The sequence below is a fragment of the Chiloscyllium punctatum genome, chromosome 47 (genome assembly GCF_047496795.1).
Source record: "Chiloscyllium punctatum isolate Juve2018m chromosome 47, sChiPun1.3, whole genome shotgun sequence".
In the NCBI taxonomy this organism is placed as follows: domain Eukaryota; kingdom Metazoa; phylum Chordata; class Chondrichthyes; order Orectolobiformes; family Hemiscylliidae; genus Chiloscyllium; species Chiloscyllium punctatum.
The window spans coordinates 26,411,456-26,424,388 of NC_092785.1; the positions used below are offsets into that span (position 1 = coordinate 26,411,456).

Below are 12,933 nucleotides of genomic sequence, written 5' to 3' on the forward strand. Positions count from 1 at the left end.
AAGGGGCAACTTTTTCACCCTGAGGGTGGTACGTGTATGGAATGAGCTGCCAGAAGAAGTGGTGGAGGCTGATACAATGACAGCATTAAAAGGCATCTGGATGTGTATATGAATAGGAAGGGTTTGGAGGGATATAGGCTGGGTGCTGGCAGGTGGGAATAGATTAGTTTGGGATACCTGGTCGGCATGGACGGGTTGGACCGAAGGGTCTGTTTGCGTACTGTACATCTCCATGATTCTCTGACATTTGGTTTGGCTTGTGCTGGTAACTGGTGAATTACTTATTCAAAAATCTTGCAAGGTAGATTATCAAATATGAAATCAACACGTCAGAGAAAGATTAAATTACATGATGTGCGCTTGACGTTACATTTTAAAATTATACATTAATTTCCAAAGGCATAGAAATTTGCAAAGAGGAAGTTCTTTAGAAATTGGAATATTTAAGTTCGGAATCTTTTCCATTTTATGAGTTTGTTGGAAACTCACAGAGTCTCAGATAATGAACTTCCAAGTGACTGTAGGAGGAGGATTGCACAGAGTCTCAAAGAGAGGGGCAAAAGTTTTTGATTTAGCAGCAGAGAGTAAAAGGTGATATGGGGGCTCTGTTTTCTGGGGTCAACTGAGAGAGGTGCTTTTGAGAGTTCTCTTTTTGTTTGATCAGAAATGTAAAGAAAAGGCGGGCCTCGTGAACACGTATTGATTGTGAAAACATTATTGTCGGTCTTTCTGTTGAGTCGAAGCTGCGTGCGGGACAGTGGCTCAGTGATTAGCACTGCTGCCTCACAGCAGAAGGGACCCAGCTTCGATTCTCGCCTCGAACGACTGTCTGTGTGGAGTTTGTACATTCTCCCCGTGTCTGCGTGGGTTTCCTCCGTGTGCTCCGGTTTCCTCCCACAGTCCAAACGTGCAGATTAGGTGAATGGACCATGTTAAATTGCCATAGTGTTCAGGGATGTGCAGGTGTATTAGTCAGGGGTAAATTTAGAATAATAGGGTACGGGACTAGGTCTGGGTGGGTTGCTCTTTGGAGGGTTGGTTGCTGGGCCGAATGGCCTGTATCCACACAATCGAGGTTCTATTATTCTCAATCTGGCTGAATGCAAGGACTTACAAAGGACAGCAGCAATTCCAACAAAGGAAGCTTCCAATGGAGTCACTCAGATATTATTGCAGGAATGTTTACAGTATGACGCAAAATATCAAATGTTAGCTAATGCAAACATGATTTTTGTTTCCTGTGTACATCGAGATCTTTGTTGTCTGTTCATGAATTTTCAATTGTGCATTTTGTATTATTAAGTTTAATGTCAAAAAGCATGAAATCTCACCCATCATTTCATTCTGTCGCTGACGTACATGGCTGTGCTTTGAAGATATTTGTCTGAGGTAATTGTATATAGTATTGATCTTACCAAATATCAACTAAATTAACAGGGAGGTCATCTAAACTCAAACTGGAGTGATCAAGTTCTTCAGTGGGAGGTGAAGGCATCTGTTTACTCCATTTTAACATTCATGTCAGCCAATGTATATGGTTACCAAATGTAATGTCGGCAGTTCCATTGGCTGAACGGCTAGTGAGTGATGCTAACCATGTGGGTTTTCTTTCATATATTGAAGTGCATTGTTTGGTTTTAGTTAGTTGATATAAAACTGAGGCTTACAATGGCAGGGGACCTCAGAGCCGTGGCATGTGCCTCTTGCTTGATGTTGGAGCTCAGGGACCTGGCTAACGATCCTGACTCTTCCACTTGCAGGAAGTGTGTCCAGCTGCAACTCTTGTTTGACCGCATGACGGCTCTGGAGCTGCTGAAGGGCTCACTTTGGAACATCCGCGATGTTAAGGATGTCGTGGATAGAACATTTAGTGAACTGGTCACCCCACAGTTTAGGATTGCTGAGGGAGACAGTGAATGGGTGACCAAAAGGCAGAAAAAGAGTAGGAGATATTGTTGGAGGAGATGCCTCACCAGGAGAGAGCAGCAGTTGCCAAGATCATGGCACCGTGGCGGGTTTTGCTGTTTAGAATAGTGGGAAAAAGACTGGTAGGGCCATAGACATACGGGATTCTATTGTGAGGGGAGTGGAAAGGAGCTTCTGTGGTCGAAAACGGGACTCCCGGATGGTATGTTGCCTCCCAAGGTGCTCGGGTCAGGGATGTCACTGATCGGCTGCAGGGCATTCTAAAGGGGGAGGATGAACAGCCAGTTGTCATGGTGCATATAGGCACCAACGATATAAATAAAACAACTGAGATGAGGTGCTGAAAGCAGAATTCAGGGAGCTAGGAGAGAAGGTAAAAAGGAGGACCTCAAAGGTAGTGATCTCGGATTACTACAAGTGCCACGTGCTAGCCCAGCATAGAAATGAAAGAATAGTCAGGGTGAACACGTGGCTTGAGGGATGGTGTAGGAGGTCCAGATTTATCGGACATTGGGACCGGTTCTGGCGAAGGTGGGACTATTACAAATTGGACGGTCTCCACCTGAAACAGACTGGAACTGATGTCCTTGGGGGAGTTTTTGCTACTGCTGTTGGAGAGGTATTAACCTCATGAGGCAGGGGACTGGGAACAAGAAGAGAAGGCTAGTAGACAACGCGGTGGAAACTGGAGACTGAAAGGATCATGAAGTTAGCATTAATAAATGAAAGAGTAGGCAAAGTGCAGATGAACACAAAAGAACTGGTGGCCTGAAATGTATCTACTTTAATGCAAGGACTATAGTGCGTAAGGCAGATGAAATAAGAGCTCAGATTGGTGCCTGGGAGTATGACGTTGCTGCAATCGCAGAGAGTTGGTTGAAGGAAGGTCACGATTGGCAACTAAATGTTCCAGGGTATAGACGTTTCAGACAGGACAGGGAAGGAAGTAAAAGGGGTGGGGGGGGGGGGGAGTTGCATTGCTGGTCAGGGATGATCTCACGGCTGTGCTAAAGGAGGGCACGATGGAGGGCTTGAGTAGTGAGGCATTATGGGTGGAGCTGAGAAATAAGAAGGGTGCAATCACACTGTTGGGGCTGTATTACAGGCCTCCCAACAGTGAGCATGAGGTAGAAGAACAAATAGGAAAACAGATTATGGAAAGATGTAGAGGCAATAGGGTGATGGTGATGGTGATGGGAGTTTTTTTATTTTGTCAATGTTGCCTGGAATACACTAAGTGTCAGAGGTCTGGATGGGGCATAATTTGTAAGAAGAGTCCAGGAGAGTTTTCTAGAGCAGTATGTCAATAGTCCGACGAGTGAAGGGTCTATATTGGACCTAGTACTGGGGAATGAGCCAGGCCAGGGGGAGAAGTTGCGGTGGGGGGTTTCTTTGGGAACAGTGACCACAATTCTGTAAGTTTTAGAATACTCATAAACAAAGAAGAGAGTGGTCCTAAGGGAAGAGTACTAAACTGGGCCAAGACCCATTTTATCAAAAGTATGCAGGGGCTGGGAAATGTGGATTGGCCACAGCGATTTGAAGGGAAGTCCACATTTGAGATGTGGGAGGCTTTCAAAGATCAGTCGAAGATAGTGCAGGATAAGCATGTCCAGTTGAAAGCAAAAGATTGGAAAGGCAAGATTCATGAACCGTGAATGACAGGATAAATCGTATGACTAGCCAAGAGGAAAAGTGAAGTGTACATAAGGTCCAGGCAGCTAAGAACAGAATGGACCCTGGAGGAATATAGGGAGAGTAGGACCATTCTTAAACGAGGAATCAAGCGGTCTAAAAGGCGTCATGAAATAGTTTTAGCGAGCAGAATTAAGGAGGATCCCAAAGCCTTTTTTTATATAAGTAAGCGAGTGACTAGAGAAAGGGTTGGACCACTAAAGGATAAGGAAGGAAGGCTGTGTGTCGAACATGAGAAAATGTGTGGGGTTCTGAATGATTACTTTGCATCAGTAGAGGGACATGATGAATGTTGAGATTAGAGATAGAAGTTTGATTACGCTGTACCTCATTGACATAAGTAAAAAAGATGTGTTGGGTAGGCTAGAGGTTATTAAGGTGGACAAATCCCCAGTACCAGATGGGATCTATCCCAGGTTGCTGAGGGAGGCAAGAGAGGAAATAGCTGGGGCCCTGACAGATATTTTTGTAACATCCGTAAACACAGGTGAGGTGCTGGAGGACTTGATTACTGCTCATGTTGTCCCCCTGTAAATGGAGAGTAGTAGGAATATTCCGGGTAACTGCGGATGAGTGAGTATGACGTCAGTGCTGGGAAAGTTGCTAGAGAAGGTATTGAGTGATAAAATCTATTTATATTAGGAATAAAATGGGCTCATCAGTGATAGGCAACATGGTTTTGTCGGGGTAGATCATGCCTTACCAACATAGTAGAGGAAGTGACCAAATTGATAGATGAGGGAAGGGCTGTAGATGTCATATACTTGGACTTTAGTCAGGCATTTGATAAGGTTCCCCATGCGAAACTAATGGCGAAAGTGAAGTCACATGGTGTTCAGGGTGTTCTGGTTAGGGGAAGAAAGAACTGGTTGAGCAACAGGAAACAGAGAGCAGTAGTTGAAGGAAGTTCCTTAAAATGGACCAGTGGGGTTCCACAGGGATCAGTGCTGGGGCCACCGTTGTTTGTGAAATACATAAATGATCTGGAAGAGGGTATGATCAGCAAGTTTGCATGTGGCACGAAGATTGGTGGAGTAGCAGAAAGCATAGGGAACTGTCAAAGAATGCAGGAGAAGAGAGATAGATATACTGGAGAATTGGGCGGAGAAATGATAGATGGAGTTCAATCCAGGCAAATGTGAGGTGGTGCATTTTGGGAAGTCTAATTCGAGAACTAAATATGCAGTGAATGGAAAAGCCTTGGGACAAGTTGATGGGCAGAGGGATCTGGGAGTCCAGGCCCATTGTACCCTGAAGGTTACTGCACAGGTGGATAGAGTGGTTAAGAAGGTATATAGTATGCTTGTCTTCATTGGACGGGGTATTGAGTATAAGAGCTGGCAAGTCATGTTAAAATTGTACACGACATTGGTTCAGCAGCATTTAGAATACGGTGTACATTGCTGGTCGCCACATTACCAAAAGGATGTGGACGCTTTGGAGAGGGTGTACAAGGTTTACAAGGACGTTGCCTGGTGTGGAAGGTGCTAGTTATGAAGAGAGGTTGAGTAGGATTGTTTTCATTAGAAAAAAGGGGGTTGAGGGGGGATCTGATTGAGGTCTATGAAATCATGAAAGATATAGACAAGGTAGATAGAGATAACCTCCTTCCCAGGGTGAAGGATTCAATAACGAGAGGTCACGCTTTCAAGATGAGAGGTGAAAAGTTTAAGGAGGATACAGGTGGCAAGTACTTCACACACAGAGGGTGGTAGGTGCCAGTAACGCGTTGACAGCAGAGGTCATAGCGGAAGGTAGATTCATTTAAGATGCGTCCTAACAAATGCAGGAGGAGGTGGGGAGCAGAGGGAGACAGATGCTTAAGAATTGGGTAACAGGTTTAGACAGTGGATTTGGATCGGCTCAGGCTTGGAGGGCCGAAGGGCCTGTTCCTGGGCTGTAAAGTTTCTTTGTTCTTTGCCTTTTTTTTTTAATTCCTGCACTGGCTGAGGTTACTATGAAGGACTCGCCTTCTCAACCTTTCCCCTCGCCCGAGGAGTTGTGAACCTCAGGTTAAACCACAGTTATCTCTCTCTCTGAGGAGATAGCAGCCCCTATGGTTGAGTAGGACCGCCGTGAATTCACCTTTCCTATGACAAGTTTCAATCATTAACCCTGAAGAAGGTCTGAAAACAGTTTGATTAGCAGAAAGGAGATAAAAATACAAATACCAAAAAGGGTTACCCAGCCAGATCAGCGCCTTATCCACATCAAATTCGTACGACATGTCTCCATCCACAAGACCTGGAGTATCTATGAAAGTCACCAAGAAAAACATTTTCTGCTTTGAGGTGCTGATCTCGGTCGTCAGGTAATCTGTCACTCCTGCAGAAACACAGAAACTAGGAATGTCAAAGATCAAAAGTGACTTTCCATCGCATACCTTTTCGTTTGCAAAGTTATGTTCAGTCTACATCAAAGGTCACCATGTTAAACCATAATATATGCATTATACTTTCGCCTTCAGTACATAAGAGAGACACATCAAACGCAAAGTATCTTCAATTTTGTCCAGAATGGCAATTAGATTGCAAAAGCAGTCAGAAAAACAGGGTTTGCAATGCGGAAGGAACTCCAATTCTTCACAGTGACTACGCATTCTCCCTGAAATAGCAATCCACTGAACGTAATTTCCGCATTGTTACCCCCACGGACCTTTCCTTCGTGTGTCCACAATAATAAATTCAAATCATTTCACGTACTTTTCTTCCGTTTAAAGTCAATTCCAACATAACCTCCATGTTCCTCGACAATATGTCTTGCCAAATACATAGAAGTCATCCTAACGCCGTCTGAATCATCTTATACACCTGCTCCTTCCAATTCCAGTGTTCTGGAATAGGCCAGACCACTCAAAACCTTCTTAATCAGGCAGCCCAGACCATAGCTTTGCAATTTGCTTCGGTAAGTGTACACTGAGAATAACCCGGAGAATGTCAGCTAGGTTTGACTACTAGATTTTAAAACAGACAAAACTTTATTCACAAAATTTCACAAAGAAACACAAAGAACAGAATAATGAACCCCTAGAGGAATCAGCCTATCCAAACATGTCTTAATTATGCTGTTCCGAATATACACAACAGTCCCAATGTGCAAACGCCCTTTGAAAACCCAGGACAAATGGAACTCATGCTGACAGGTTGAAGTTGAAGGGCAGAAAGGAAGAGAGGCAGAGTTTCCACACAGCTCACTGCTGAACTCTTCATCAGTTCAAAACTGAACTGAACTGCTGTGCCCAGCTCGAGAGCTGATCACTCCCCTTTTATTCTCCAGGCCGTTTCTAAAACATGACCACTTTGGCCTGAAGTCTCATCTATTTACATATCAACAAAAAGGCCTCTCAATACCCTTTCCACCTTGGCACGAAATCAGACTGATCGGCGCCCAGTCTGGTTCATTATCCCTCTGAAAACAATCAAAACACAGTGCCCTTGAGCCAAGGAATAGTTTTTTTGAAAAAAAAAGGGAACTGGCTTGATGACACCAGGGATCTGTGAATCTGCACATTAACGTCTGTCTGCTCTTCAGTACTTTCCAGATTCTTACCATTCAGAGAACAATTCCTTGCCTTGTTCGAGCAGGGCAAAACCTCACACATTTCTGGGTTACATCCATTTGACACTGCTCTACCGATGTGTCCAGGCAATTAATATCCTCCTTCAGTTGACAGCTGTCCTCCTATTAATTACCTTAGCAAATATTATGACATCCAGAAACTTCTTGACTATATCTGTACATTTCAGTCGAAAACATTAATGTACACCACAAAGAGCAGCTGCCCCAAAATCAAGGTCCACTGAACACAACTCGAAACAGACTTCTGATTCCAGAAACATCGGTCCACCATCAAACTGTGCCTCTTGTCCCTCAGCTAATTTAAAGTCCAATGCACTACTTAGTCCTGTCTCAATGGACTCTCTTACCTTCTTCACCAATCTGCCATGAGTGTCCTTCTCAAAAGCCTTGCTAAATCCATAGCAAAACATCAAATGCATGACCCTCATCGAGACTTCTGGTTACTTTATCAAAACGTTTTGGCGTATTTATGCAACACCACATACCCTTGACAAATTAATGTTGACTGCACCTGATTAGTATTCGGACATTATTACATTGAAAGATAAAAAGTTAACGTTGTGAAGCTTTACTTATTTGATGTGACAGTCATAACTACTATTTGTCCTCCTATTCTTTCCAAACTTTACATTCCCGTGAATGTACCTTTGACCTGCTCGAGACCTTGGAATTGCGGGTAGACATGTAATGTAGCATTACCCTGTGAAAACAAAGAAAATGAATACAGGTTACAGACGTAAAGTCCTGCAAACAATTTATGGTGCTGTCGGGGTTTCAGTTACCTCAGTTGCCTCGAGAGACGTTTTACACGACAGAATAACACCAAAATGATGTCTTCAATTCCCATGCAAGTTGAGGTTACCATGAAAGACACGCTTCTTAAACTCTCCCCTCAACTGAGACATGGTGACTGAGATCTCTCTCTACAATGAGAGAGTAGGGTGATGAGGTCTTTAGATTTTGATATAGGAGTATTCACGGAGTATTGTTCAAAAGAATGCAAGTCCTGAACCAGTCCAGAGGAGATGTTTGTAACCATATGAATAATTGCAACATTCTGGGGACATGGTTCAAAGATCAACTAATGGAGTTACTGTGTACATAATGAAACTGGACTTAACTGACAAAATAATAATCGTCAAAATTCCTCATTTATGAAACAAGAAGGAAACGTTTGACCCACTGAGACTATTTAAGGAAGGAAATAGGTTGACCTTGTCTTATCTTGCCGACATGTGACTCCCAACCGACAGCAGGACACCTAATTACCTAAAGCCATTTAGGCAAACAATTCTTATGTCCATATGTCGTCTGGTCCTCCATATGTCTCCAGTCCCACAGCAATATGGTTGACACCTACAGACCTGCGGAGTAGCCTAGAAAACTGACCAGTTCAGTGACAACACACACAGACATCTCTCAAGAAACTCAGCACGTCTGACAGCCGGGACAAGACCATTCGCCACAGCAGATTCACCCCTGACGATTAGCCACCGCCCATTGGCCACTGAAGACGACTCGCCACTGCAAATAAGTTTAAAATGTTAGAGGACAAGCAGATCTAAACTATATAAAATTGTCGTTATATTGGTTAAGGTAGTGTTTGCGTTGTTTCAGTAACAATTTATTTTCGTTACAGGAGAGTTTTTTTTAAGCTTGTGTTTTTTTTTCCATTTACACTCAAAATGGAAACAGAAATTATTAGTAAACGTGGATATAAGAAGTTTTACCACGATGGTTTTATATATGTTTTTGATAAACTGTCCAAGAGTGATTCAAGTATTAAGTTTTGGCGATGTGAACATTCTTCTTGTGTTCTTATAGTGTTCTTATCAAGCCGATGTCCTTCAGTCAGTCCGAGCATCTTTACCGACGACATGAAGAAAACAATTCGACCAAAAAGGAATGATAGGAGACGCAGACGATAGAAGACAAAAAAAATTGTTCTTGAATACGGTGAAAGAGATTGTTTGGAATACCTTAGAGGAATAGAGGATAACTATCAAATGAACTAAAATTTCATTGTTTAATGTTAATGTGAGATTTTACTGCCATTATAAAGATTTTTAAAATATGTTTTCTTTTGCTGGTTAAAGTTTGCAACTTATTTTTATACATAAACCGAGAAAATGATATTTATTTTACCTCTTTTATAAATCAATATGTAGAATAAAGGGGACTGAGAAGTATGAAAGAACAGGTAGGAGGGAAAACAATCAGTATATATATCCGGTGGTGAATAGTCTCCAGAGGTCCAGTGGAGAAATACTGGTGGAGAACTGGCAGTGGCTAATCATCGGCAGCGAATCTGTCGTGGCAAATTGTCACCAAATCCTGACAGCATCTGTGGAGAGAAAAAGTTGGTGGTCGGGGGGAAGATTGTGACTGATAGGGGAAGAAGGAGTCTAGAGGATCAGGAAGACAGCCAGGCAGGCAAAGTGATGGATAATAGTGAGCCAGGAGATAGAGAAGCAGATCTCCTAATGGGGACAATTGCTGGTTCATAGTGGGAAGTCTATGCTGAAATCAACGAGGTAAAAACCATGACAACAGATGCTGGAAACCAGATTCTGGATTAGTGGTGCTGGAAGAGCACAACGGTTCAGGCAGCATCCAACGAGCAGTGAAATCGACGTTTCGGGCAAAAACCCTTCATCAGGAATACAGAGAGCCTGAAGGGTGGATAGATAAGTGAGAGGAGGGTGGGGATGGGGAGAAAGTAACATAGAGTACAATAGTTGAGTGGGGGAGGGGATGAAAGTGATATGTCGGGGGAGAGGGTGGAGTGGATAGGTGGAAAAGAAGATAGGCAGTTTGGACAAGTCCAGACAAGTCATGGGGACAGTTACTGAGCTGGAAGTTTGGAACTAGGGTGAGGTGGGGGAAGGGGAAATGAGGAAACTGTTGAAGTCCACATTGATGCCCTCAACTCCCCCTCCCACTCTGCCGAGGACATGGAGGTCCTGGGCCTCCTTCACCGCCGCTCCCTCACCACCAGACGCCTGGAGGAAGAACACCTCATCTTCCGCCTCAGAACACTTCAACCCCAGGGCATCAATGTGGACTTCAACAGCTTCCTCATTTCCCCTTCCCCCACCTCACCCTAGTTCCAAACTTCCAGCTCAGTAACTGTCCCCATGACTTGTCCGGACTTGTCCGACCTGCCTATCTCCTTTTCCACCTATCCACTCCACCCTCTCCTCCTTGACCTATCACCTTCATCCCCTCCCCCACTCACCCATTGTACTCAATGCTACTTTCTACCCCCCCCACCCCCACCCCACCCTCCTCTAGCTTATCTCTCCATGCTTCAGGCTCACTGTCTTTATTCCTGATGAAGGGCTTTTGCCCGAAACGTCGATTTTGAAGCTCCTTGGATGCTGCCTGAACTGCTGTGCTCTTCCAGCACAACTAATCCTGAGTCTATGCTGAAAGCAGACCATGTCATGACAGACCCTGGAGTGTGTGAGAGGGTCAGGTCCATGGGAGAAGGTGGTCAGGCTGGAAAATTGATGAACTCAACCTTGAAAGCTGCAGTGTCCCCAAGAGGAAAATGAAAACGCGGTGAGATTACTTACTCCTTTACCCCACATCTCCTCTCATATGTCCCCCCTTTCCTGAGCTACCATCGGTTTTGAAGAAAGATTCGTGCACCCGAAACGCTTACTCTTTCTCGCAATGCACATATGCTGCCAGACCTTCTGTGTTTCTCAAGTAGTTTTTAACTTCTGTTTCAAATTTGCAGCATTCACAGTTGTTAGTTTTATGTTACAGTTTAAGGGGAGTTTGGGTTGGTCAGCAAATCCTAGTATTGCCAGCAACTCCCCACAACTTATCAAAGAACAAAGTAAACTGTACGAGTGCTATACAGATGTTTCTTCAATTGCCTGGTGATTGCAACAGCATTATGATTTGCCTTTTGGCACACACAGCTGGAAGCTGGCTCTGGTTTCTATTATCACAGGAATGGTCAATGGTGGGGCATTGCACAATTCAAACAGTTTAAATACAGAATAAATTATTTTTAGTCATCTGTGATTTCCGTTCAGTGGCATTGGGAGTGAGAAAGCGGGTCAAAACCGCCAGATGGAGATGAAGAAGAGAATGTGCTGATGAGTAAGAATTCCAGTGAAGTGCACTTGAAAGAGGCTTCCAGCTTTTTGAGATAAGTCACTATCTTTCAGGGATCTCGGCTGAGTCAAAGCTCGACAATGATCCAAACCATTACTCACCAGGAGTGACTCCCTTTTCTTTCCACTGGTGACAAACGTAAATCCCTGTGTCTCGGTTGCAACTCCTGTTTTCTGTATATGTTCTTCAATGTACCTACAAGTTTCAATGGTTAGACACGCAAATATCACTCTCAAAGTCCGTGGATAATACAATATTTGATTGTTGCTAAGGAAAGGCACATTTTGCTGAAAGTGTTTGACCTGCTGCCATCAGGATAATTAGCAACACACATCAAAGTAAAGGGAAAACAACACCTCACCAGGAGAGACGGGTCATGAGTTGACAAGTGGACTACTAACGAACAGTTGTGATGGGAAAAGTTGTCTTCTGTTGAGTTGGATTGAAACAGGCACAATGTGTACACAGTCCCCTTTTGACTGATCATGGCCAAGGTTGTTCTGGAGGGTAGGTTGTGTTCTTCCTGTTTCTACAGTTACAAGAGTGGATGAGGTGAGGATACCGAGAGACTCAGTCAGCATTACTGAGAGGAATAGAGGCAGTATGGACTCTGTGATAAACTGCCAACATCACTAAGTGGAGCAGAGGTCGTGGAGAGCATGTGCCAGGCCGGAGATATCATGGACATTGTGAGTGTTCTCACTCAGGCAGTCGGCATCAACTGGACAGCAGAGCACTTCAGGACCACTGCGGAGCAACACTGAGAGGAACAGACAAGAAAAGGAACCGATGGGACTCGTGAACGTGTGCATTCAAATACAATGCCCTTAACATTATCTTCTGGTCATCATTCTGCTTGTGAAGGGAAACTGGCACTCAGCTTCCTTCAGTTTCTCTTGCACGGTTGGCTGGACACTCATACCAACATTGTGGATATACTCCCTCACTGCCTGATGTGGTCATGACGTTCTCAACATCTTTGCTTTGCCTGAGGCTTGGTGACCCTCAAGTAAAACCACCATTAGTCATCTCTCTGTAATAAGGGAATAGCCCTGTGGTCTGGTGAGACTATAGCGACTTTATATTTATAGCCCTAAGGCAATTGTTCCAACTTCCTATTCCCAGCTTGACTTTGGTTCTACCTCGATTGGGATCGAGTTGCAAGGAATCCTACCAGCATTTACAAATCTCCCAGCAGAAATACCAGACCCGGAAGTGTAACACGGAAATGTGCATCTCCCACAGCAGAGCTCCAGCCTCAAACTGAATCCAACAATCCGATAGTCCTGACAATCATTGAAACATGAAACTGGCGACACTCCTGAGATTACTGATCTTGATGGACTGTATTTTTTTCTAATTTCCTTCAGAACTCCCTGATTCTTTTCTTTCCCAACCTTACCCCCAGTGACACTGACAGAAATACGGAACATGACTGCTGGATGATCGCCCTCCCATTCAGGAGATGTCCTGCAGCCGTGATGTCCTTGCCCTTGACACCAGGGAGACAGCACATCACATTACTGTTAAAATGCCTATCTCTTGCTGTGATGATAGAATCGCCAATAACTATTCCTCATCCTATCTCCCTCCACCTCCTCG

The 12,933-nt window shown here is 44.0% G+C and overlaps 2 protein-coding genes across 4 annotated transcripts in view; both read right to left on the reverse strand.

The window, feature by feature from the left end:
• Positions 1-12,933, reverse strand: part of LOC140468458 (uncharacterized) — a 1,057,462-nt gene that overhangs the window by 558,379 nt on the left and 486,150 nt on the right. The window lies entirely within an intron of this gene.
• The window catches only part of LOC140468549 (uncharacterized), a 54,052-nt gene that overhangs the window by 13,291 nt on the left and 27,828 nt on the right, over positions 1-12,933 (reverse strand). For all 3 annotated transcript variants that reach the window (XM_072564640.1, XM_072564641.1, XM_072564639.1), the window contains exons 3-5: positions 11,433-11,526; positions 7,846-7,900; positions 5,806-5,946 (exon numbers count right to left, since the gene is read on the reverse strand). In XM_072564640.1, the coding sequence (XP_072420741.1) occupies positions 5,806-5,946; positions 7,846-7,900; positions 11,433-11,526 (290 nt within the window). The remainder of the gene's footprint in view (positions 1-5,805; positions 5,947-7,845; positions 7,901-11,432; positions 11,527-12,933) is intronic.